At 43.7% G+C, this 22,655-nt stretch overlaps 1 protein-coding gene and 2 pseudogenes across 6 annotated transcripts in view; all 3 read left to right on the top strand.

Moving 5' to 3' along the window:
* The window catches only part of LOC126495492 (ATM interactor-like), a 4,538-nt pseudogene extending 3,905 nt beyond the window's left edge, over positions 1–633 (top strand).
* A 9,132-nt stretch (positions 634–9,765) lies between these two features.
* The window catches only part of LOC126495495 (C-type lectin domain family 2 member E-like), a 28,428-nt gene continuing 15,538 nt past the window's right edge, over positions 9,766–22,655 (top strand). For 2 of the 6 annotated variants that reach the window (XM_050133076.1, XM_050133075.1), the window contains exons 1-2: positions 9,767–10,068; positions 19,322–19,441. In XM_050133076.1, coding sequence (XP_049989033.1) covers positions 9,837–10,068; positions 19,322–19,441 — 352 coding nt within the window. In that variant the 5' untranslated portion in view covers positions 9,767–9,836. Of the gene's footprint in view, positions 10,069–19,321; positions 19,442–22,049; positions 22,235–22,655 lie in introns of all 6 variants that reach the window. The other 4 variants (XM_050133078.1, XM_050133077.1, XM_050133074.1 and 1 more) reach the window with 3 other exon arrangements.
* LOC126495493 (kelch repeat and BTB domain-containing protein 2-like) lies at positions 10,353–15,240 on the top strand (annotated as a pseudogene).

Below are 22,655 nucleotides of genomic sequence, written 5' to 3' on the forward strand. Positions count from 1 at the left end.
ACACAAACCCCGGGCCTGACACCCAGCTCCCAGCAGGCTCAGCCCAGAATTCTGGGATTGATTTCGATCTTGAAGAGTTCCTCTCGGCCTCAAATATCCAGACTCAGACGGAGGAGAGTGAGCTCACCAGCGTGAGCACTGAGCCTGCCCTGGAGTCCCTGGACATCGAAACTCAGACCGACTTCTTCCTCACAGACCCCTCTGCACAGCCCTATGGCTTCAGGGCAAGTTCAAGCTTTCTGGGCCTGGAGATGTTTGACACACAGACACAGACAGACTTAAACTTCTTGGAGAGTAGTCCTCACCTGCCCCTGGGCAGCATCCTGAAACACTCCAGCTTCTCTATGAGCACTGACTCCTCTGACACAGAGACCCAGACCGAATGGTGCCTCCCCGGCTCGACACACACCCGTGCTGGAGAGCAAGGTCCAGCTGAACAGCACAGAAACACAGACCCTGAGTTCTGGCTTCGAGCCCCTGGGGAACTTGTTCTTCACCAGCAACGAAACTCAGACAGCAATGGGTGACTTCCTTCTAGCCAATTTGGCCTGGAACACAACGGAGTCCCAGTTCAGCTCTGTGGAGACGCAGACGTGCTCAGAGCTGCATGCCCACGCTGTCTCCAGGTTCTGAACGGGCGGCCAGGATCCCCTCCCCTTGTGGTTTAGGACACGGCTGAAGGACAGCCGTACCAACTGGGAATGGAGTTGGTGGGGCAGCAGCTGTTGAGATTCTCCACAGTTCTTGGCGTTTGTACTCGTGAACACAAGATTGGTGTACAAATGTGAGTGTATTATAAAGTGTAAGGAGTTGATCTGAAACAACAAAAAAAGACAATAGAAAACGGAAGCAAGAAAAGCAATGCTCTTTATAACATTGTTAGGACTTTAGGCCCTTGCTGCATCCTGTCCTTCCTTGTCACCTTACATTACCTTTTCTTGTTCTCCTTTCTACTTGTTACACCGTGTCCACACTCCACACTCACAGATGTTCACACTGTGCATCCCAGGCTGGGACAAGCATATGAGGGAGTGCATGGGTCTCTTTCTCTCTGAGTTTGTGTGACCTTATTTAATATTATACTTTGTAGATTCCCCACTTTCCTGAAAGCTTCATTTTTTTCTTTATGTCTGAATAACTTTCTGTTTTACACATGTACCACATTTTCATTATCTGTTCATCAGTTGATGGATCAGTTAGATCCATTTTGCTGCTATTGTACACAGGGCAGCAGTAGACATGGATGGGCAGGTCTCTGTGTTATGATGTAGTGTTCTCTCATATATACCCAGGAGTGGCATAGCTGAGTCACAAAAGGTCTGTCTGTAACTTTTCAAAGAAGCCTCCATACTGGATGTATCTGTTTATACCCTTCCCAGCAATAAATAAGTGTCCGTAGTTCCGTAGAGTTCTCATATCTGCTGTGAAATTTCTTGATAATTGCCATTCTGGCAGCCTCTAATGAGAGCCAGTATATATTCATGTGGTTTTAATGTATGTGTACATGATAACAGGAAGGCCTTAATCAAAGTTTTGTCATCCAGAAAATATTTGACCATGCCTTGTTTTGCATGCTGGTATTTCTCCATAGTTAAATCCAGAGAAGTGAGGAGTCAGGACTTTGGCAGCTTAATCCAGTGCTCCAATGCGGGTTTCTGTTTCTGTTTTCGTCAGCTGCTGGATGAAGGTTCTATGGTGATATTTAAGATATTCATCAGTCTTACTACAGGGCAAATCAAGATCGGGCAGCCTCTCCTCTTTTGCTTAGGGTCTTAGCTGGAGTCAGTCTTGTGGATTCCTGGGAATTTCACTAGAGCCAGGTTTCTGCTAACCCTATAATGGCTCCCTCAATCAAGATATCTCTTTGCTTGCTCTCATCTCTGTCCTTCCTCAATCTTGACTATCACATTCCCTCAAGTTCTCCTCAACCTTCTCCTTCTCCCCTTCTCATCCCCTTCCATCCTCCCTTCTCCCCCCACACCCATGCTCCAAGACCATGATGTGTTCACCAACTGAAACAGTCTACCTGATCTAATGGGAGCTCACCAACTTCAGCTTGATTGAGTAGGAAAAAGTATATGTCCAAACTAATCCCTCTGCATGTGGTTGACAGTTGCATGGCTGGGGCAGACCTAGGGGCCACAGGCAGTGGTGACAGGATTTATCCCTACTGCATGTACTGGCTTTTTGGGAACCTATTCTCTTTGGATGTATACCTTGCTCAGCCTATATAAGTAGGGAGGGCCTTGGACCTTCCAAAAAGCAATGTGCCTTACCCTCTCTGAGGATTGGAGGGGGTCGGGTGTGAGGGTGTGTGGAGGGAATGGGAACTTGGATTGGCAATTTTTAAAAATCTAATAAATTAAAAAAAAAGCAGGATGTGAAGCAGGATCATAGGAAGGAACCTGTAAGATTCCAGCAGTCAGGAAGAGTCCTCATGGGGTAATGACTGATCTTTCTTTCTTTCTTTTTATTTCTTTCTTCCCCTCCTCTCCCCTTCACTTCCCCCCTCCCCTCCCCTCCCCTTCCGTTCCCTTCCTTTCCCCTTCCTTCCTTTTTTTCCTCATATGAGTGCACTGTCTGTGTGTATGTCTGTTTGCACTCTTTCGGCTTTCAGATGCCCTCGGTGAAGGTGAATTCCTTCCCGAGCATTTCTTCCCTCTGCTCCTCCCTCACTCTCTGCCAGTCCACCCACACCTCCACACCTGAGAAGGCGGCTGAAGCCTGTGGGTGATGGCGCAAGGCTTTGGACCAGCTGGCGCCTTTGGCGGGCCCATGGAGAGCAGCAAATTGAGGTTGCAAACCGGCTTGAGTCACATTGTGCCGGGGAGGCATGGTACATTCCTCAACACAGGGTTGGAGATGTAGGCTAAGTCTGGGCAAGTTGATACCGGTGAATGGGGGAATCTCACAGAGCCAGGAGCTATGGCCCTCATGTCTGAGGACTTGAGCGGCCTGTCCTCGTCCATCAACGGGGACGACAACAAGCTGCAGGAGATCACAGGTAGAAGACCAGGGGCTAGAGGCAATGCGCGGGGACTCTAGGCACAAGCCTGAGGGTGGGCTTCCCTCTGCAGGAAAAGACTCTTACCTGAGACAGAAGTGTACTGGGCAGAAAGGCATGTAGATTTTCGGCAGGCCACAAGGTGACAGTGGGGTTCATAGGCAGATCAGTGTGTCCCTGGGATTGTGGACCATGGGCACTTCAGTCCATTCCTACATCCACATAGTGCACCGCAACGACTCTACAGAAATTTTAAAGGAGCGTCAGCTAACCATCAATTTTCCTTTACACATAATGTGGTCGTTTAATTTCTTCTCACAAGTTTGTTTCTTTGAGGTGCATACCGGGGCCTGTGATTAATTCTGTAAGCTTTACAGACCAAGGAACTGTGGCCTAAGTTTGGGTGCAGGGACAAAGTTTTCTTGATCATCAGCCTGTTTTTGCACAGGCAGAATTCATGGGTCTACAGTGCGTGAAACTTCATTCTTCTTAGTTTCCATCCTAGACAAATTTCACATCTAACAAAGGGGAAGGTGACTTTTAGTTTCTTTTTGCCTTTTTTGTATCTCTTACTGGAGCAATTGTCCCAATAACCTAAATGATTTACCTAATCATCGTTAATGTCTTAACTACCTTTATATTTTAGGCTAACTCTGAAGTTCATTCAGTTAAATCATTGATCTAACTAAGCATCATTGCTCTCATAATAATAATCTTCATTGCGATTGGCAAGTAAATTGCCCAGTGAGGAGTGGGATTTAACGACACCAAGGCCAGAAACAACAGGAACAAGGCCATAGCAGTCAGAAACAAGGACAGCAGAAGCAAGGGGCATGCTAGATCCCTTCCTCCCTCAAGTTGCCCCCACCCATCTCCCTCTCCTGGGACTTTGCCTAACCAAGACTTAGATTTGCTATTCAGTCATCTGTTGACTGTAGCTCCTCTGACACGGGTGCTGGCAGAACCCCACTAGTCCCACCAGCCCACACTTCATAGAAGCCAAATTCCTACCCTTCACCCAGCTTCCCAATGGCAGAACTAATTGTTCCTGCCTGGGATCTTGCACTTGCTTCCAGTCTTAGAGTCAACATATACCCTGGTTTCAAATACATCTGCTGCATAACACATGCAAAACCTTACTCTGGAGAGAAAGGGGTTTCCTAAGCAAAAGGAAACATCAATAATGAACTCTCGTTTAATAAAAAAAACGAAGCAGTTCTTCTTCCCAAGCAGCCATTCCCCAGTGCAGGGGACAACAAAAAAAGAAAAATGATTCTTTTTCTCAAAAACATGCTGAACAATGTCCCAACAGACTTCCCTGTCATATCCTACCTCTGCTCCAACAAAAACACCACCTCCAGAGCCAATCTTGTCCACTCAAGACACTGCTTTACACAACTCTCACCATACACAAGACACCGGACAGTAAGTCTCGGCTTCTGGACTATGGATGTAATTTCTGTCCCTAGAAAGGTTGCAGCCAGCTTTTTTTTCCAGTGAAAATTTTGTCTCATCCACCCTCATGGTAGGGATGTTTGTTCATCTACCCATGTGGCATGGAATGTACAGTTCATCCTTCCATGAAAGTGAGATCTGAGATTCATGGGATCCTCAAGGTTAGCCAGTAGATTACTCTTAGTTCAGTAACTAGAAGACCCTGGGTCAAGCTGTGTTTCTGGCATCTCTGGTCTTCTTTCCACCACGACCATCTTTTATGGACCAGGGTCTTCTTTGAAGGAAGAAGCACTCTTTTAAGTACTTGTAGGTGATTGTAAAGTAGGTTTTTGTAAGTTTCTTTTATTTTCCTTAAGTAATTCTCAAAGTTAGCATTCTTATATGTGTATTTTACAGATAAAGAACAACAAGGACAATGTCTCAGAATCGTCTCCTCCCTGTGTCTCCTGCACCTACATCAAGGAATCATAAAAAATAATTAATTAAATAAATAAAAGAACTGGAAACAGAACAAATTGCCCTCCTCTAAAATAAGTGTCAGTGTCATTTCTAGTATTTAGTATTTCTTATCAAATCATTTATTTCTAGCATCAGTAGTCCTTCCAAAGAGCCATGTAGTCATCCTCACCTGCTAAAGGAAGAAAACGTTATGAAAGAAAAATATTATTTTCCAAGCAGTTCTGCATTCAGAACTTCTTATACACTCACACACACACAAACACATACAGACACACAATCACTCTACTGTGATAGAGTCACAAATGAACATATCACACAGCTCCTTTAGCATAGCCACTCAAACACTGACCAAATCCCAAACCCTGTGTATCTCACTTAACTTTCAGCCAGCTAGAAAAGCCATTTTGAAGCCACGGAGCTTTGGTTATGGTTTTGGACTTTCACTGTATTTACATTTTTATACACTTATTTAGAAAAAGCACCAGCAAAGTTTAAGCTAGAACAGCAATGCTCTTTATAAGTTCTTCATGACTTTGGGGCCTTTGCCTGCATCCTGTCCTTCCTTGTCACCTTATGTCACCATTCCTTATTCTCCTGTCTATGTGTTACACTGTGCCCTCACTCACAGCTGTTCACACTGTGCATCCCAGGCTGGGACAAACATATGAGGGAGTGCATGGGGTCTATTTCTCACTGACTTTGTGTGACCTAGTTTAGTATTATACTTTGTAGATCCCCCACTTTTGACAAGTATCAATTTTTCTTTATGTCTGATTAACTTACTGCTTACACATGTACCACATTTTCATTATCTGTTCATCAGTTGATGGACATCTAGGTCAGATCCATTTTTCTGCTATTGTACTTGGGGCAACAGTAGGCATGGATGTGCAAGTCTCTGTGTTATGATGTAGCGTTCTCTCATATATGCCCAGGAGTAGCATAGCTGAGTCACAAAAGGTCTGTTTTAACTTTCTAAAGGAGCCTCCATACTGGATGTTTCAGTTTTACTCCCACCAGCAATAAATAAGTGTCCCTATTTCTGCAGAGTTCTGACATCTGCTGTGAGGTTTGTTGATAATTGCCATTCCAACAGCCTTTAATGAGAGCCAGCATAAATTCATGTGGATTTAATGTATGTGTACATGCTAACAGGAAGGCCTTAATCAAAGTTTTGGTATCAAAAATCATTTGATCATGTTATGTTTTACGTACAGGTATTTCTCCATAGTTTTTCCAGAGAAGTGAGGAGTTCTCTTCATTTGGTCATTACAAAAGCAGGATGTGAAGCAGGATCACAGGAAAGGAACTTGTAGGATTCCAGCAATCAGGAAGAGTCCTCATGGGGTAGTGACTAAGATTTTGTTCAGGGTATGGTATCTTTAGTCCCTGCACTCAGGAGGCACAGCCAGAGGATTACTACAAAATCCATACAAGTATTATGCACAGAGTGAGGTCCAGGCCAGGCAGGGGCACATAGAATGATTATGTCCCCAAAGTAAAAATGCAAAAAAGAGAAGCATTTCCTTAGAGTCCCACATGAAGGTTCTTGATGGGAGACCACCATCCTAGGAGGAGTCTCTTAGTGATCAGTATTATAGGGTGCAAACACACACCTCACAACAGTAATTGAATGGTTAGCCAAAGAACCAAGACATGGAAATGCTTATTTATGATATATAATCGTACTGTGTACGTTTTAGTGAGAAAGGAAGAAAAGGCCATTGTGAGCCCTGAAGCTGGCTATGTCACCTGCTCAAAAGACTGGATTGGATTTGGAAGTAAATGTTTTTATTTTTCTGAACACACAAGTAACTGGACATCCAGCCAGACCTCCTGCAAGGATCTGGGGGCCCATCTAACTCAATTTGGCAGTCTGGAGGTGCTGGTAAATAAAGGACCATGAGTTGATTTGTTGTTTTTCCTATAGAATATGTATTGCCTTGAGATAGAGAGCTTAAATTGGAACATAAGGAAGGTTCCCACCCAATTCCCAAATTGGGCATCTGGGGCACATGTTAGCATGTGCCATTTGTGATGGTAACATATCTGGCTGTAGCCCTGAGACATTCCAAAGATATTATATCCTGTAGTGTTCATAATCAAACTGCAAGGCCTATCGTACAATTTAGAATCGTGGTTGCCGTGCAAATCTTTGTTTGAGCTGACAGGTGTTAACTTAAGGTGACAACTGTCACTAAATGTAAATACAAACTTTACAAGGGACTTTCTCAGCCACAGAAGGACGAGTGTTTGTGTACTATGGGTTAGGGCTGTAAAATGCATCCACTGAGGGTTATTTAGGCTCCAATGTTGATGACCCTCAGTTCAAACCTGCTGCCATCAGGATAGAAGGCAATAAAAGATACTCAAGGGGCATCTGAAACTGTGTGCCCAATGAGGTTGCTTGGGGGCTCTGCTTTGCCTCACAGGAAGATGGCAGGACCTAAAGCATTGTCTGCTTTGGTAGGAAAATCAAGGAAATTCCACCCTGGTTCTTAAAACACCCAGCAGTGAGACATTCCTACAGTTGACCGCAGGAGTCATACATATAACCTGCACTTGTGGGCAAAGGGGTATAGTGCTATATGGCTCGTCTTGTGTTCAGATGTCTAGTGTCCAGAAAAAGCCAAGTGGGGGAGGCTCCTTCTCAGCTGATGGATGCAGTCTGTGAAGGGCATGGGATCATGAGCGCTCAGCCTCCACCTTGAATTAATCCACACATGGCTTCCTAATTTGGTAGCCCTGCTGTGAGGTGAGGTCAGTTCTGAGATGAGACTTAGCTGCTGGAAGATTCTGGAGCTGTGACCACATCATCCTTGGTTCCACTGCTGTCACTCCACTGGGCAAGGACCAAGAGTGTTCACACCCTAGTGTTTGTGCTGAGATCTCTTCCCAGCCTTACCTGGCCTCTTTTAGAGTCCTGCACTTAGAAGTCACGGTGAAATGTCCCAGTGTCGTGGCCCCTGCAGCTTCCTGAGGATTGAGTTTTGAAACCTGTGATTCACCCCTGAGTAAGACCACCCCAGTGTTCAGCCTGTGTCCCAGCACTCATGGGACAAGGGAAATAAAATGTCCAGATCTATAGAGCAGGTTCTGGCTCCACTAATTCACTAAGGCGCATGTATGAGGAGGTAAAGAGGAACACATGAATAATATACAGCGATGACATCTGAAGATAATGTAGAGCTAGCATCCTAAAATTTTACCAAGAGATTGTTAGTTCCCTTTCTCGGTGGAAGGGGAAAAGAGAAGAGGCAGCCCTGAATTAACTACTTCATTTCAAGGTAACGGAAGAAAGATGTATAGTCTGTCCATGGTCCACACAGCCCCACAATTATTTTTGGTTTGCTGATCTTTGTATTGGAACAAACCTTGAGAATTCTAATCCTCTCCACTTCCTCCTTATGCTACTTTCACTTTTCTCCTTTGAGTTGTGGGAACCAGCCATGATAAGCTAAATATGAACAGATCCCCCAAAGGAAGTTCTTAACTTCCAACCATTATCACCTGCCAGAATAAGACTTAGCCATCGGTAAATTTAATAGAGGCCTGAGTCTCAGTAGTTTACACTGAAGCAATACCTGGCTGCAGGAAGAACCACAAACTGAGATTACCCAAGCACCACCCAAGAAGAGACCATCCAAAGGAAATGCCTATATTCCAACCACTAGAGATAGGATCACCTATACTCACCAGAACTCTCCTCGACAAATGTCAGCGAATCAGGGGTCCTGAACCTCAGAAATGCCTCTCCCCCATTTTTACTACTACAAAAACCCAACTCTAACTGAGCTCGGGGCTCTCTGCTTGTTCCCATACGTTGGACATGCGGTGAAAACAAATTTCCAACTGGCAAAAAATAAAGGCTCTTTGCTTTTACATGAGGAACTTGGTCTTCGTTTTGGCTTTTGGGGATCTTTGTGTATTTGGGCATAACACGAGTAAGAAAAGATTAAAAGATTACAAAAAAATTTAGGCCAAGAGGTGGTAGTGCAATCCTTTAATCTCAGTAATTGGGGATAAAGAGGTAGGTGGACTTCTGTGAATTCGAGACCAGCCTCATCTATGGAGTGTGTTCCGGGACAGCCAGGGCTGTTAAACAGAGAAAACCTGTCTGGAAAAACAAAACAAAACAGAGTGAAAGAAAGAGGAAGAGAGGAGGAGAGGGAGAGGGGGAGAGAAAGTTATCACCTGTAGTAAACGTGCCACTCATAATGCCTGAAACAAATTCTACAGCCAGACCCTACAACTTTGTTGGCACTGGAATATTGTCATCCAGTTTTGTTTGTTGAAATCACCTTAGTCGTGCAGGGGCTGGCCCACATGCCACTCTTCTGGGGACTTACTTCTGGCAAGCTCAGCAGGGCCTGCACTGAGGTATTCAGCTGAGGGACTCATCTACAGGGAGTTATCTAGGTTTATATATTTACATTTTTTCCCTTCCCATTTTACTAAAAAAGCAATCTTCTTAGGCCAAGAAAGCTGAACTGTGAGGATGACAAATGACAGGGCGCTTGAAATGATCCCAAGACTCCTGACAAAAATCTCACTTAACAGTCAAGGTGGTTATTCCGGTGGAAGCTACACCTCAGCCGCTGGAATTCACTTTCACAACCGCTCCCCGGAAGCTATTTGCATATTGCTTGCCTGCTTGTTGTTGGGGGTGGAGAAATTTTGATCCTTGCTTGGGGTTCAGGTTGAGGTTGGGGCCCAGCGGCGTGGCCCAATGAGAAGCTGGAGTCAGAGTTGCGGAGGAGGATGAGAAATGCTCTAGGGTTGGTCCGCTGCAGCTCGTCCCCCTGGCCGGTACCGCCCTTGCTCCCAAGGATACAACAGGTCGGTGCCAGAGACTAGGGCCAGTTGATCCTGAGAACCTCCTGAGTGACGGAGTGTGGAGCCAGGCACTGTGCCCTTCATGTCTGAGGACTCCGGCGGCCTCTCCAACAGCAATGAGGACGAGCCGCCGGATGAAATAGGTGAGAACCTGCCGGCGTCCATCAACGGGGACGACGAAGAGCTGCAGGAGGTGATATGTGAGAACCTGCCCGCGTCCATCAACGGGGACGACGAAGAGCTGCAGGAGGTGATATGTGAGAACCTGCCAGCGTCCATCAACAGGAACCATGAAGAGCAGCATTTGGTAGGAGGTAAGATCCGAGGGGCTATGAGCAGGCACTCTGGGCAAGAGCCTCAGGCACAGGGCGTGCACTGGGGTGGGGCTCCTTCCAGGAAAGACTTACCTGAGACAGACTTGTCCTGGGCAGAAAGGCTTGTGGATGGGCGGCAGGCCTGGTTAAGGTGGCAGTGGGCTTCGTGGGCAGAGCAGTGTGTCCCTGGGATTGTGGACCATGGGCACTTCAGTCCATTCCTGCCTCCACACAGTGCACCGCAATGACTCTAGAGAAACTTTAAAGACGTGCTCAGCTAACCATCAGTTTTCCTTTACATACAATAGCGTCATTTAATTTCTTTTCACAAGTTTGTTTCTTCAAGGTGGCTCCTGGGGCCTGTGATTAATTCTATAAGCTATATGACCAAGGAACTCTGGCCTACCTTGGGTGCAGGGACAAAATTTTCTTGATAATCAGCCTGCTTTTCCAGGGGCAGAATTCATGGGTCGATAGTGCATTAAACTTCCTTCTTAGTTTCCAAAGGGGAAGGTGACTTTTAGTCTCTTTTGATTTTTTTTTTTGTATTCCTTATTGGAACACTTGGCCAAATAACCGAAACTATTTCCTTAGCCATCTTTATTGGCCTAAACGAGAAGGTCCAATTAAATCATTGATCTAAGTAATCACCATTGCGGTCATAAAATCAAATCATCAATGATCTCATAAAGATCATCAAGTAAACTGATCAGTGAGGAGTGGAATTTAATGCCACCAAGGCCAGATACACGGAACAAGGCCACAGCAAGCAGGAGGAAGCACTGCAGAAGCCGGCATTCTGGAGACAGTTGTCAGACAGTTGCTGAACAGCCCTTCTGAGTTTGTATAGCAAAGTAGGTGTCTGGATTTCTACTGGACTGGTCTGAAGAACCGGGGCATGCTCAGGCATGTCGCTGCCATCTAGTGCACACCTAAAGTGCCCCTGCTCACACCTCCCCTCTACCTTCTTTTCTGTGCTCCCACAGTAGACGCCCCCCCCCTTGGAACTAACCCGCATGTGCTTATTCATCCCTAACCTCCAGGCTGTCAGAAATTCTCCCCTTTCCTTAGGACACAGGTGTACTCCTTCAGGTCTTAAAGGATTCTGTGGCACCAGGGAACAATCTCTGTCCTACTTTACCTAGTGCTGCATCCCAGGATTTTCAGTAGGTCGGGGATGGGAGACTGATCCCACCTCTAAATCCATCTACAGTTTCAGGTTATAGTAAATGATGGGAAAAGGACATTGGAGATTGCTGTTTAAAACCGTATCCTCTCATTTTGGAAAGTTTCCATTTCATTCTTTAAATCTCTTTCCCTTTAGTTTAAAACTTTTAAAATCCATTTTACGTGTATGTGTGTTTTGCCTGCTTGTCTGTGCACTAGGAGCATGCCTGGGCCCACAGGGGTCAGAAGAAGGTGTTGAATCCCCTGGACCTAGACTTAGGCAATTGTGAGCCACTGTGTGTGTGCTGGAAACGAACCAAGTCCTCTCTCTAAAAGGGTAGCAAATGCTCTTCATTGCTGAGACATGACTATATCCCTACTTTAATATTTTTGTTTAGGAATATCATATTTCTTGAAAAATGGAGTTCACAATTATTGTTAGATCAACTGTCTAATGGCAGCCTCGGGAGATCAGGCTAAGTTCCTCTAGGTGGATAGGCCCCCGATGTGGGGGAAATACTGGTCTGAGGGGTGGGGGACAAACTGAAGAGGAAAGCCTTCTAACCAGGCCTCCCTTGAATCCCTGAGCCCTAGCCCGTGCCATCTAGTGTACACCTAAAGTGCCCCCACCTCTTACCCAGGATTCTCAAAAAGACTGAAGAACCCACCCTCCTTATGGTAGAGCGGCAGGTCTCGGTCTGCTTTGCTGTCCCCAGCTTTGAGTTGTGGGTAGGCCCTCAGGTACCACCAAGTCACTTGTTCCTCAAAGTAGCCAAAGCACCTACTATTCTGGGAGAAATTACAAACGTAAAGATTTCCTTCCTTCATTGAACTTATCTATGGGCTGAAAACTGCAGCCAAGTTCTCATGGCAATGGGTGGAAGTCCATAAAGCAACTGACTTAGGTGAAAGTTGGGGACCCAGCTCTCTGAAACTCTCTGCAGCTTCTCTGACGCTTTCACCTCCTCTGACTAATACCAAAAGGGAAAGCTCATGAACAATACTACTGTTTCTCAGCTAAACCAAGTACTTCTGAGGGATTAGGGGCTAGATAAATTCCGTGTAGGCCTTAAGAGATCCCATGACTAAGCAATAAAGATGGAGAACTTCCAAGATGGTAGCTTCTTCATCACCTTCCAGACCTGAGACCAAGCCTAGGGCTGCTTAAAACAAAGGCCTGGCAAGCTCTTTCTCGTGTCAATGGCGCTCCCTGCTGATGAAAGAGTGAACAACAGCTCATGGTCAGAGTAGGATCTGTGTTTTGATTGACACATTAAAATTAACACGTTTATTGTTTCATTATGATGAATATATTAGGAATCACCTCAGCTACTTTTAGAAACACCGTGTTATTGTGAACTGTACTCATCCTGCTGAGCCTTTTAACACCAGATCTGATACCACTTTATTGTGAATATTGTCTACTTCCTCTCCACCTCCCCAAGAGATATTTGTACTTGATTGTGTATTATCACACTGTTCACAATAACCAGCACATGGAACCAACCTGCATCTATCAGTGAATAAATGGGGAAAATTGTGGTCCATCCTCCCAAATATAAAGCAGCAATAAGAGACGATGGGGTGATGCCTTTGGTGCTATCATGGGTGGACCTGGTGACAGGTTGAGAGAAATTAGTCAGGCATTGAAAGCCTAACACTGCCGCATCAGTCAGAACTAGCTAAAATCAGACAGCTGGATTTGGGAAGATTTTTCTTTTTAAAGCATGATGCAAAATTAGAAATCACAAGGAAGCCTATAAATTCAGAAGCATGCAAGCACAGCACAGTCAAACAATATACAAAGAAGTTGTGAAAAGCTGGTAGGAAACTTGTTGAAAAGTGAGAAGAGGAAGCAAGTTGTGGCAGTTGGGGTTTCTTTTCAAAGTAAGCTGGAAGGAGACTTTTCTGTGGCCCACTGCCTTTAAGCTTGCTTAAGCTTGCTGATTAGTATAGGAACAGGAACGTCTGAGTCAGAAGCCTTTGGGACATTTGGGCTGGTAAAGTGGTGTAAGAACTAGGCAAGTGGGAAGGGTGTGGTGAGCCAGATGAAGGTGGGTGCAGCCCTGGGCACCTGGGAGCTGCCAGAAAGGCTGCAGGAGTGGACTAGGGCATGGTGGGCACAGGCGGGAGGCCAACCCAGGAGGTGTGTGGAAGGGAGCTACTGCCTTGGGTTCCTGCTGTGTCAGGTCCCCTGCTGGGCGTGCATCCCTGTAAGTGCAGGCTGGTGGAGTGGCATGTTCTGGACTAAGTGAAAGCAGGCACAGGCTCCTCCGCCTGAGGAATGTGGGTGCGGCAACTAATGCACACACGGTGAACTTGGCAGAAATGACAGCACTGTAGAGCAGCTCCAGCAAACAGCTTGCTTCCTACAGGTAGAGGATGTATTATAGCGTTGTCGGGAATACTTAGTTAAAAAATGAATGCAGAGAGCTGCGCTCAGTTGATGAGTTTTGCTGATCTCTTTGGCTGTAAAGAGCTAAAGCAGAGTGCTGAAAGAACGGTGGAGCAAAGTTCACTGCTGTGTCCACCAGAAGCCTTCATACAGCTGCCCACGACCTCCTGATAGACATTCTCAGCTGTGGCAACTGCCCAACGACCTCCTGATAGACATTCTCAGCCATGGCAACTGCCCCACAACCACCTGATGGACATTCTCAGCAGTGGCAATTGCCCCACCACCTCCTGATGGACATTCTCAGAAGTGGCAATCTAAATACAGAAAAGGAAGAAACAGCTTGAGAAGCTGCGATGCTGTGGCTAGAGTACAATACAGATTCAAGATCCCAGTATTTGTCTTCGGTTTTAGCCAAATCAGAGTTGATACACTTTCAGAAGTCACACAGAGAGCTTGGTTCCAGGGTCTCCCACCCAGCGATAAGCCTGCTGTGGCTCAAGGTCTTTATAAGTCTATGGCCAAGTTTTTCAAACCAACTTGGGATGACTAAGGAGGAGATGATGGTTTTCATTGAAGCATCATCAGAAAACCCTTGTAGTCTTTACTCTTCTGTCTGTTATAGCCCCTGGGCAGAAAAGGTTTACAAGTTATGCAGCCTGCCAGCTGATTTGCATAAAGTTGGGACAATTGTAACCCGTGATAATCATATTTATATAGCAGGGGGTCAGATGCCCCTGAAAAACACAAAAACAAACACAGTAAGACAGGCAAACTGCAGACCGCCTTCTGAACTGTGAATTGCTTTTACTGGTGTGATGCCCAACAAAGTACCTGGTTTCCAAAGATGCAGATGCTCTTCATCCTCAAGAAGCCACCTTTGGTTTGCTGTGAAGGCTATATCTATGCAATTGGAGGAGACAGTGTTGGTGGAGAACTTAATTGAGGATTGTAGAAAGATACGACACTGAGAAGGATGAGTGGACAGTGGGGAGCCCCTTCCCATGTGCTTGGCAGTGGAGAGCAGCCGTTGTGGTTCATGACTGCATTTATGTGATGACATTGAACCTCAGGTACTGTTACTTTCTGAGGTCTGACTCGTGGGTAGAGGTGGCCGTGGGGCAGACTAGCAGATCTTTAGCTTCAGCTACAGCTTTTGGCGATAAATTTTTCTCTATTGGGGGTTGCGTATTGCTACCAGTTCTGGATTGGGAGACCCCTCTGGCACTGTAGATGGTCTCCAGTCACTGGAAATATATGATGTGAGTAGGAATAAATGCCAGCCAACATCCCTGCTAAAAGGTACTCTGATCCCTGTGTCAGAGCTGTTGTGATTTCAAATTCTCTTTGTGTGTTTATGCGAGAAACCCATTTAAATGAACGAGCTAAATATGTCACCTGCCAGTATGATTTGGGAATTGATCGGTGGTCTCTGTGGCAGCACATATCTTCATGTGGACTGTGAGACCTAGAGAGAGATTTTTGATGCACTGCGGGGAAATATCCATCCTATCTTAAAAAATCTCCATGGAAGCCACCAGCTTACTTTTTTTCACCAGATGGAACTGAGGAATTTGAACTCATGAATGGTTGCATTTCCCCCTGTATAGCGGAGTTGAGGGGGTGCACATGCCGGACTAGTGATAGCCTTTCCTAAACCAGAGGATATGAAAGGAATAATTATGAGTACATATAAATCTACCTTTGATATATTTTAATTTTATGGCCTACTTAATATTTGCATCAGTTAATATATACCAGTGTGTCATACAGAAAGATATGCTTCTGTAATATGAAATAGGTTATTTGATAATTGAGAGACTTTGATGTGTATCATGTGAGCATAAGAGTCTGAATTATCTAACGTGTTAGCCCTGTGTATGTACAGTCCAGAACTTCACTTTTAAAAGGAATTTCGTGTTGCTAGTGTGGTATACCAAAATTATGCTGAAGTTATTTTAGTATATGTATTGATATTCCTGTACTTCTAAAGTCCTGGAATATAGTTTTTTTTCTAGCATAATTCAGCTGCACTTAACACTAATGTTCACGTCAGTCTAGAGAAGTCTTTCCAATGCTATACTGATGTTGAGGAAGATCTTCTCTGTGTCTATGGTATCACACAGGGAAGCTGTGACTGCAGGACCAGTCTCGCTCTTCTACTAGGTGCATGCATTCCCTTCCCACTGACTGTACTTGTCCATCTAGAATACAGGTTGTCCAGTCAGCTGGCCACTTACTAGGTGTGGACCTGTAAGTAAGCTTGGAAATGAATTGCTAGTCCCTCATTGTGCTGATCTATGTGGATCTTTAATCAGTAAATGTCTTCACTTTCTATATTACATTAACATTGGCTTATGTATATAACCACCTGCTGCCGATGTAGTTCTCTATGTTAAAGAGGTTTAGAATGGATTGACCAGGCCATTACATCTTATTTAATAACAAGCATTACTGTACAGTGATTGTGTATAGGTATCTCTTAGGTGTTTTTTTTTAACCTGATGTGTGTATGTTTGAGGGGTGGGGGTAGGAAGGTGAGCCATGCATGAATTGTGTGCACTGAGTGTGCAGGAGAACAAACTAGCATTGCTCTGGCATTAATCCCAGGAACCACGAGCAGCTGTGGGACACCATCAATGCAACGTGAGCACAGGTGCCTCGTGACAAACATTGCTGGCATGTGCAAATGCCCTGGCACTGTATTTTGAATTTTAACTTATTAAATAAATCATATATAATCAGTTGAAAAGTTAATTAGGCAAGTGCAGATGTGTGTCCAACTTGTTTCTTGTGTTGAGAGGGTTTGTTTACCTTGGCATTAGCTTGGGAACATTTGAAAGATTGCAAATGTTTCATTTTTGACAATGATCCTTAAAACTGTTACAAATATTCACATAAAGGTTTCTTTTTTCTTTTTTCTTGAACCTTAAATTCAAGCTTTCCTTCCAGCATGAAGTATATGGGTAGGATGGAGGCACATCACCATATTGTACACTTCCTGGACAAACAGCTTCATAGTGACTGCACAAGTTTGCCTTTCTAAAAGAAAATCATGAAGTTCATATCAACATCTAATTATTCAACCTCCTGTTATTTAGACAGTGATTTTACTCTTGAATCTAAGATGATTTTTGCCCAAGACAAGTTCACAAACATTCTCCCCACTTTATAAAGAATTCAGTGACTTTACAACATTGAGCTTTGTGCTCAGGTCTACAATCTTGTTTTTAGCAGACAGACAGCAGGTTGTTTCAGTAGCACATACTGGATGGAGAGATCCACCCTTTCCTTTCTAAGAACCACTCATCTCTATTAAATATCTCTTCACCATTAGTGTTTGGTATCATTTCTGGAGCCTTTTTTTTTTTTCCTGCTGAAATGTCCTAGTGTCTACTCTTTTGCTAGTACCAGGCTGGCTCTTTTCCTGTTCCCATAAGTTATTAGATTAGGCAGTGTGCTCTCTCTGAATTGACCCTTCTTCAGAATCATTTTTGAGTATTCTAGTTTCTTTTTAATTTTCCTAAGTTTGATGCTATGATTTTTTTTTTCTGAAAGCACTCTGACACCCCACCCCCGGAAGTGAAACTGTGTTGTATATATAAACTTGTTCAGGATTTGTTGACATATGAGCAATAGTGAGTGTTTTATTTTATTGTATAGCATTTACTTATATTGTTCTGTTTTGAATAAAACTTGGGAGTCAGATAATAGAGTAAAAACTGTTGGGGATCTTCCCTGGACCTGCCCTCTCTGTACTCTGCCCAAAGGAAACCTGCCAAGTACCGGCTCCACCCCTGAGGATATTTAAGGTCTGGCCCATATAATTCCCCATGTGGCTTGTACTATTTTCTCGACTACTCGGTTATGTTTTGCTCAGAATAAACCTGGGCTTAGTACTTTGTCCTGATCTGACTTATTGTATCAACGGAGTTATTCACTACTGGGTTATTTGTACTTACCAGAAAACCTGATTGATCAGAGAAGCAATGGAGAAGCAACCAGTGAATTTCTCTCTCTCTTCTTTCCTTATCCAAATGGGCTCATGAATCTTTCTCAGTCCCTTCCTACTACTTCCAATGTCTCTCTATTTTGCTCCTTCAAGACTTCAACTACTAATTCTGGTCTGCTCGTTGCCTGCTACACCCCTGATTCAATGTTAAACCTTATTAGCAGTCTTGGAATGCCAGTGTGAACAAATATCCTGCAACAATTACGTGCCTTGATTTCTTTCCTTTTTTTTATTTTTAAAAATTATGCATATGGGTGTTTTACCTGCATAAATATCTGTGCATCACATGCATTCCTAGTGCCCACCAAAGTTAGGAAAGGGTGTCAGATTTCTGAAACTGGAATTCTAGATAATTGTGAGCTACTGTATAGGTTCTGGAATCAAACCCAAGTTCTCTGCAAGAAAAACTTAACCACTGAGCTGACTCTCCAGCCTTGTCCTGATTTATTCATAATTTTAAATGTAGTTTTTGATTATGAACTTTTTTAGATTCATGTTATGGGTTTTGGCATTACTGTAAATGGTGTTGTTTTAGACATTAATTCCCATTGGACAGGAAAATGCAGCTAAATTCACCATGCTGACATTGTGTCATACATTTTTGTAGACTCATTTTTTACATCCAGTAGTCTTTTGTAGATTTGTTAAAATTTTTACCATTTCATCTGTGATGATGTAGAACCATGTCATCTGTGATGAGAAACACTTCTTCTGTTTTTAAGATGTATAAACCTTCTTTCTTTCTTTAAGGGTACCCTTCCCCCTCTTAGGACGGGAGGGGTAGGGAGGAGGGTGGGAGTGGGAGGATTGGAGGAAGTGGAAATTTTGAATGGTATTATTTATAAAGTAATAAAAATTAAAAAAAAACATCTCATTTTATGTATATGGCTCTTTTGCCTGCACGTTTGTTAAACACATGAAGGCCTGGTACCTATAGAGGGTGATGAGTCCCCTGGAACTGGAGTTGACACAGTTGTAAGCTACCATGTGAGCACTGGGAATTGAACCTGTGTCCTGTGGAAGAGTCATTTTAAATCCTGAGGAATTTTGCAGCTTCGTGACCCTATTTCTTTACCCTTGGTGGATCTCCTGTGAAGTCATCCTGGAACAGAGAGCAGACATCCTACTCCTGCTCCTGATTGCTGGGAAAGCATTAATAACTGCACCCTTGGAAATGAAGCAGAGTGTAGTTGGATTTATTGTTTTGTTTTTAATTGATAACTTTTATAGGGTTGAGGAAGTTGCTCTAATTCCTATTCTTGCATAATTTTGCTGTGCACTGATATTTCTATTTTTCTCTTTCCTTAGTGTGTTAATAGGTCTATTTACACTGAGTTTTCCCTAATGTTTTCACTACTCCTAACCAGAGCACTTTCTGAAGAGAAATCCAGCTGACTGTTGTTGTTTTTCACTGTGATCCTCACTCCTTTAGGTTCCTGCCCTTTCATAATACTCCCTTAGTTCAGTAACCAGAAGACCCCAGGGAAGTTCTGTTTCTAGCATCTCTAGTCTTCATTCTGCCATGGCCATCCCTTATGGACCAGGGCCTTCTTTGAAAGGGGTTTGCAGCACTCTTTCAGATATATGTAGGGGATTGTAAGTGGATGTTTGTGCTAATTTTCTTTAATTTTTTTTTAAGAAATTCTCCAAGTTGGCATTCTTATATTAATATTTTTCAGGTAAAAAGATCCAAGAAAAATGTCTTGGAATTGTCTCCCTTGTGTCTCCTGCTAGGCTTTGCTGCCTCTGTGCAGTGATCATTGTCCTCACTGTGATTGCACCTTTTGTTTTTTTGTCAGGTGAGTGACATTCTCCAGATCCTGCAGCATTCTGTCCACATCCACACTGTCAGTTACACTTACTGAGCCCTGAGAGGCAGGCACTGTGGGAAGGGCAGAGAGAAAACACATGGGAAATTCTTGTTCTCTGGGAACTTAGGGTCTAGGTGGAAGATGCAGTGAAGGAACAACACAGACTGTGGTGTGCACGGGAGGCCAGGCTCAGCATCACTGGGAAGAGCACATTCAGCAACCTCTAGAGAGATGCAGGAGACATGTTCACCTGGGGAAACTATTTGAGGCAGAGATCAAGGGGAGGAAAACTCAAAGGAAGAGCTAGGGGCAATGAGGGCAGTGAAGAATGGTATGGTTGGGGAGGTTGAAAACCCCCATAACCCATGGTTTGTGTTAACATCTTCAACTATGGTGTGAAAATACTAAGTAGATTATTCCAGACATATGTTATCCCAAGCTTCTAGTTTTAGACTATTCTGAATAATGTGATAAAATTTTACAACTTTCTTGCAATAGGTGGATTAAATAATTCATGATATTGTTTTATAAAGTCAACGTTAGCCACGGCAATGAATAATACACAAGTCAAACATGGAAACACATGCTCACAAGACTTAGGCAGTGTAACCTAAACTGTTATGTGTCTCTGAAAAGACTGAGATAAAAAGAATTGGCAGTTGTCCTCAGTGCCGTTGCATTTGTTCCTTTCATTAAAGCCTCGTGGTACTGGGCATAAGAGCTGGCGACGGCTACACCAAATTGCCTTCCACTAAAAAATGTGTGTGGGTCGTTTCTAGTATTTAATATTTCTTATCAATCACTTATTTCTAGGTTCACTAGCACTTGAAAAGAGGCATGCATTTGTTCTTATCTGTTATTTGAAGAAAAAGGCAAATTTATGAAAGAAAAATATTACTTTTTCACAAGTCCTGCATTTGGAGATTCTTACACACACAAACACACACACACACACACACACACACACACACACACATTACTCTATCGTGATAGATCCACAAATGAACACATCACACTGCTCCATTAGCATAGCCACTCAAACACTGGCCAAGTCCCAAATCTTGTATATCTCACTCAACTTCCACACAGTTAGAAAAGACATTCTGAAGCCATAAAGCTTTGGTTATGGTTTTAGACTTTCACTGTATTTGCGTTTTTATATACTTATCAGCCACAAATTGGCAAAAATACCAGGAAAGTTGAAACTAGAAAAACAATGCTCTTTATAGCCCTATTATTGGCTTATGGGCCCTTGCTTCATCCTGTCCTTCCTTGTCATCTTTTGCCACCCTTCCTTGTTCTTTTGTCTAAGTGTTACACCATGCCCACACTCACCGCTGTTCACATTGTGCATTCCAGGCAGGGACAAGCATATGAGGGAGTTCATGGGGTCTCTATCTTGTTGAGCTTGTGTGACTTTATTTAATATTTTACTTTGTAGATTCCCAACTTTTCTACAAGTTTCAATTTCTTTATGTCTGAATAACTTTCTGCTTTACACATGTACCACATTTTCATTATCTGTTCATCAGTTGATGGACATCTAGGTCAGATCCATTTTGCTGCTATTGTACACGGGGCAGCAGTAGACATGGATGTACAGGTCTCTGTGTTATGATGTAGTGTTCTCTCACATATGCCCAGGAATGGCATAGCTGAGTCCCAAAAGGTCTGTTTGTAACTTTCAAAAGGTGTCTCAATACTGGCTTTATCAGTGTATACTCCCACCAACAGTGAATAAGTCTCCCTATTTCTGCAGAGTTCTGACATCTGCTGTGAGATTCCTTGATAATTGCCATTCTGAAAGCCTCTAATGAGAGTCAGCATACATTCATATGGATTTAGTGTATACATGACATGATACCAGGAAGGCCTCAATCAAAGTTTTCGTATCAAAAACTATTAGATCACGCCATGTTGTGCATGCTGGTATTTTGCCATATTCAAATCCAGAGAAGTGAGGCATTTTCTCTATTTGGTCATTACAAAAGCAGGATGTGATGCAGGATCATAGGAAAGGAACCTGTAGAATTCCAGCCATCAGGAAGAGTCCTAGTAGGATAATGACTATGAGTTGTTTAGGGTATGGTGTCTTTAGTGCCTGCACTCAGGAGGCACAGCCAGGAATTCTGAAAGAAAGAGACCCCATGCACTCCCTCCTATGCATGTCCCAGCCTATAATGTACAGTGTGATCAGCTCTGAGTGGAGCGTGGTGTAACATGTAGACAGGAGAACAAGGAAGAGTGATGTAAGGTGACAAGGAAGAACAGGATGCAGCAAGGGCCCATAAACAATGAATAGGGCTATAAAATGCATTCAGATAGGTATAGTTCACAGAGTGAGATCCAGGCCAGGCAGGGGGACACAGAGAGATTCTGTCTGCAAACTCAAAATACAAAGAAGAGAAGTATTTCCTTAGAGTCCTACATGAAGGTTCTTGATGGGAAACCACCATGCTAGGAGGAGTCTCTTAGTGATCAGTAATGAAAGCTACAGTCAAACACACACCTCACAGTGGAGAGTGAATGCTTAGCCAAAGAGATGAGACACAGATATGTTTATTTATGATATGTATTTGCATTGGGTCTATTTTAGGGAGAGAAGAAAACCCGGCCATTGTGAGCCCTGAAGCTGGGAATGTTACCTGCCCAAAAGACTGGATTGCATTTGGACGTAAATGTTTTTATTTGTCTGAAAACACAAGTAACTGGAGATCCAGCCAGACCTCCTGCATGGAGCAGGTGGCCCATCTAACTCACTTTGACAATCTGGAGGAGCTGGTAAGAAAGGATCAGGAGTTGGTTTGTTGTTTGCTGATGTGTGTTGTGATAAGAGCAGCAAGGCTGCGTCACCGCCACCAGGCCGCCTGCGTGGCTAGCTTATGCCCCAAAATAATTACACTGAAACTGTATTCTTTTAAACACTGCCTGGCCCGTTATCTGTAGCCTCTTATTGGCTAGCTCTTACATATCGATCTAACCCATTTCTAATATCCATGTAACACCACGAGGTGTCTTACCAGGGAAGATCTTAACCTGCATCTGTGTCCGGTAGGAGAATCATGGCGACTCCTTGACTCAGCTTCTTTCTCCCTGTATTCTGTTCTGTTTACTCCACCTACCTAAGGGTTGGCCTATCAAATGGGCCTAGGCATTTTCTTTATTAATAAGAAATCAATCCCACATCACTTGTGGAATATGT

Source organism: Alexandromys fortis, unplaced genomic scaffold, assembly GCF_014885135.2.
Source record: "Alexandromys fortis isolate MF-2015 unplaced genomic scaffold, M_Fortis_MF-2015_v1.1 scaffold_471, whole genome shotgun sequence".
Lineage (NCBI taxonomy): Eukaryota > Metazoa > Chordata > Mammalia > Rodentia > Cricetidae > Alexandromys > Alexandromys fortis.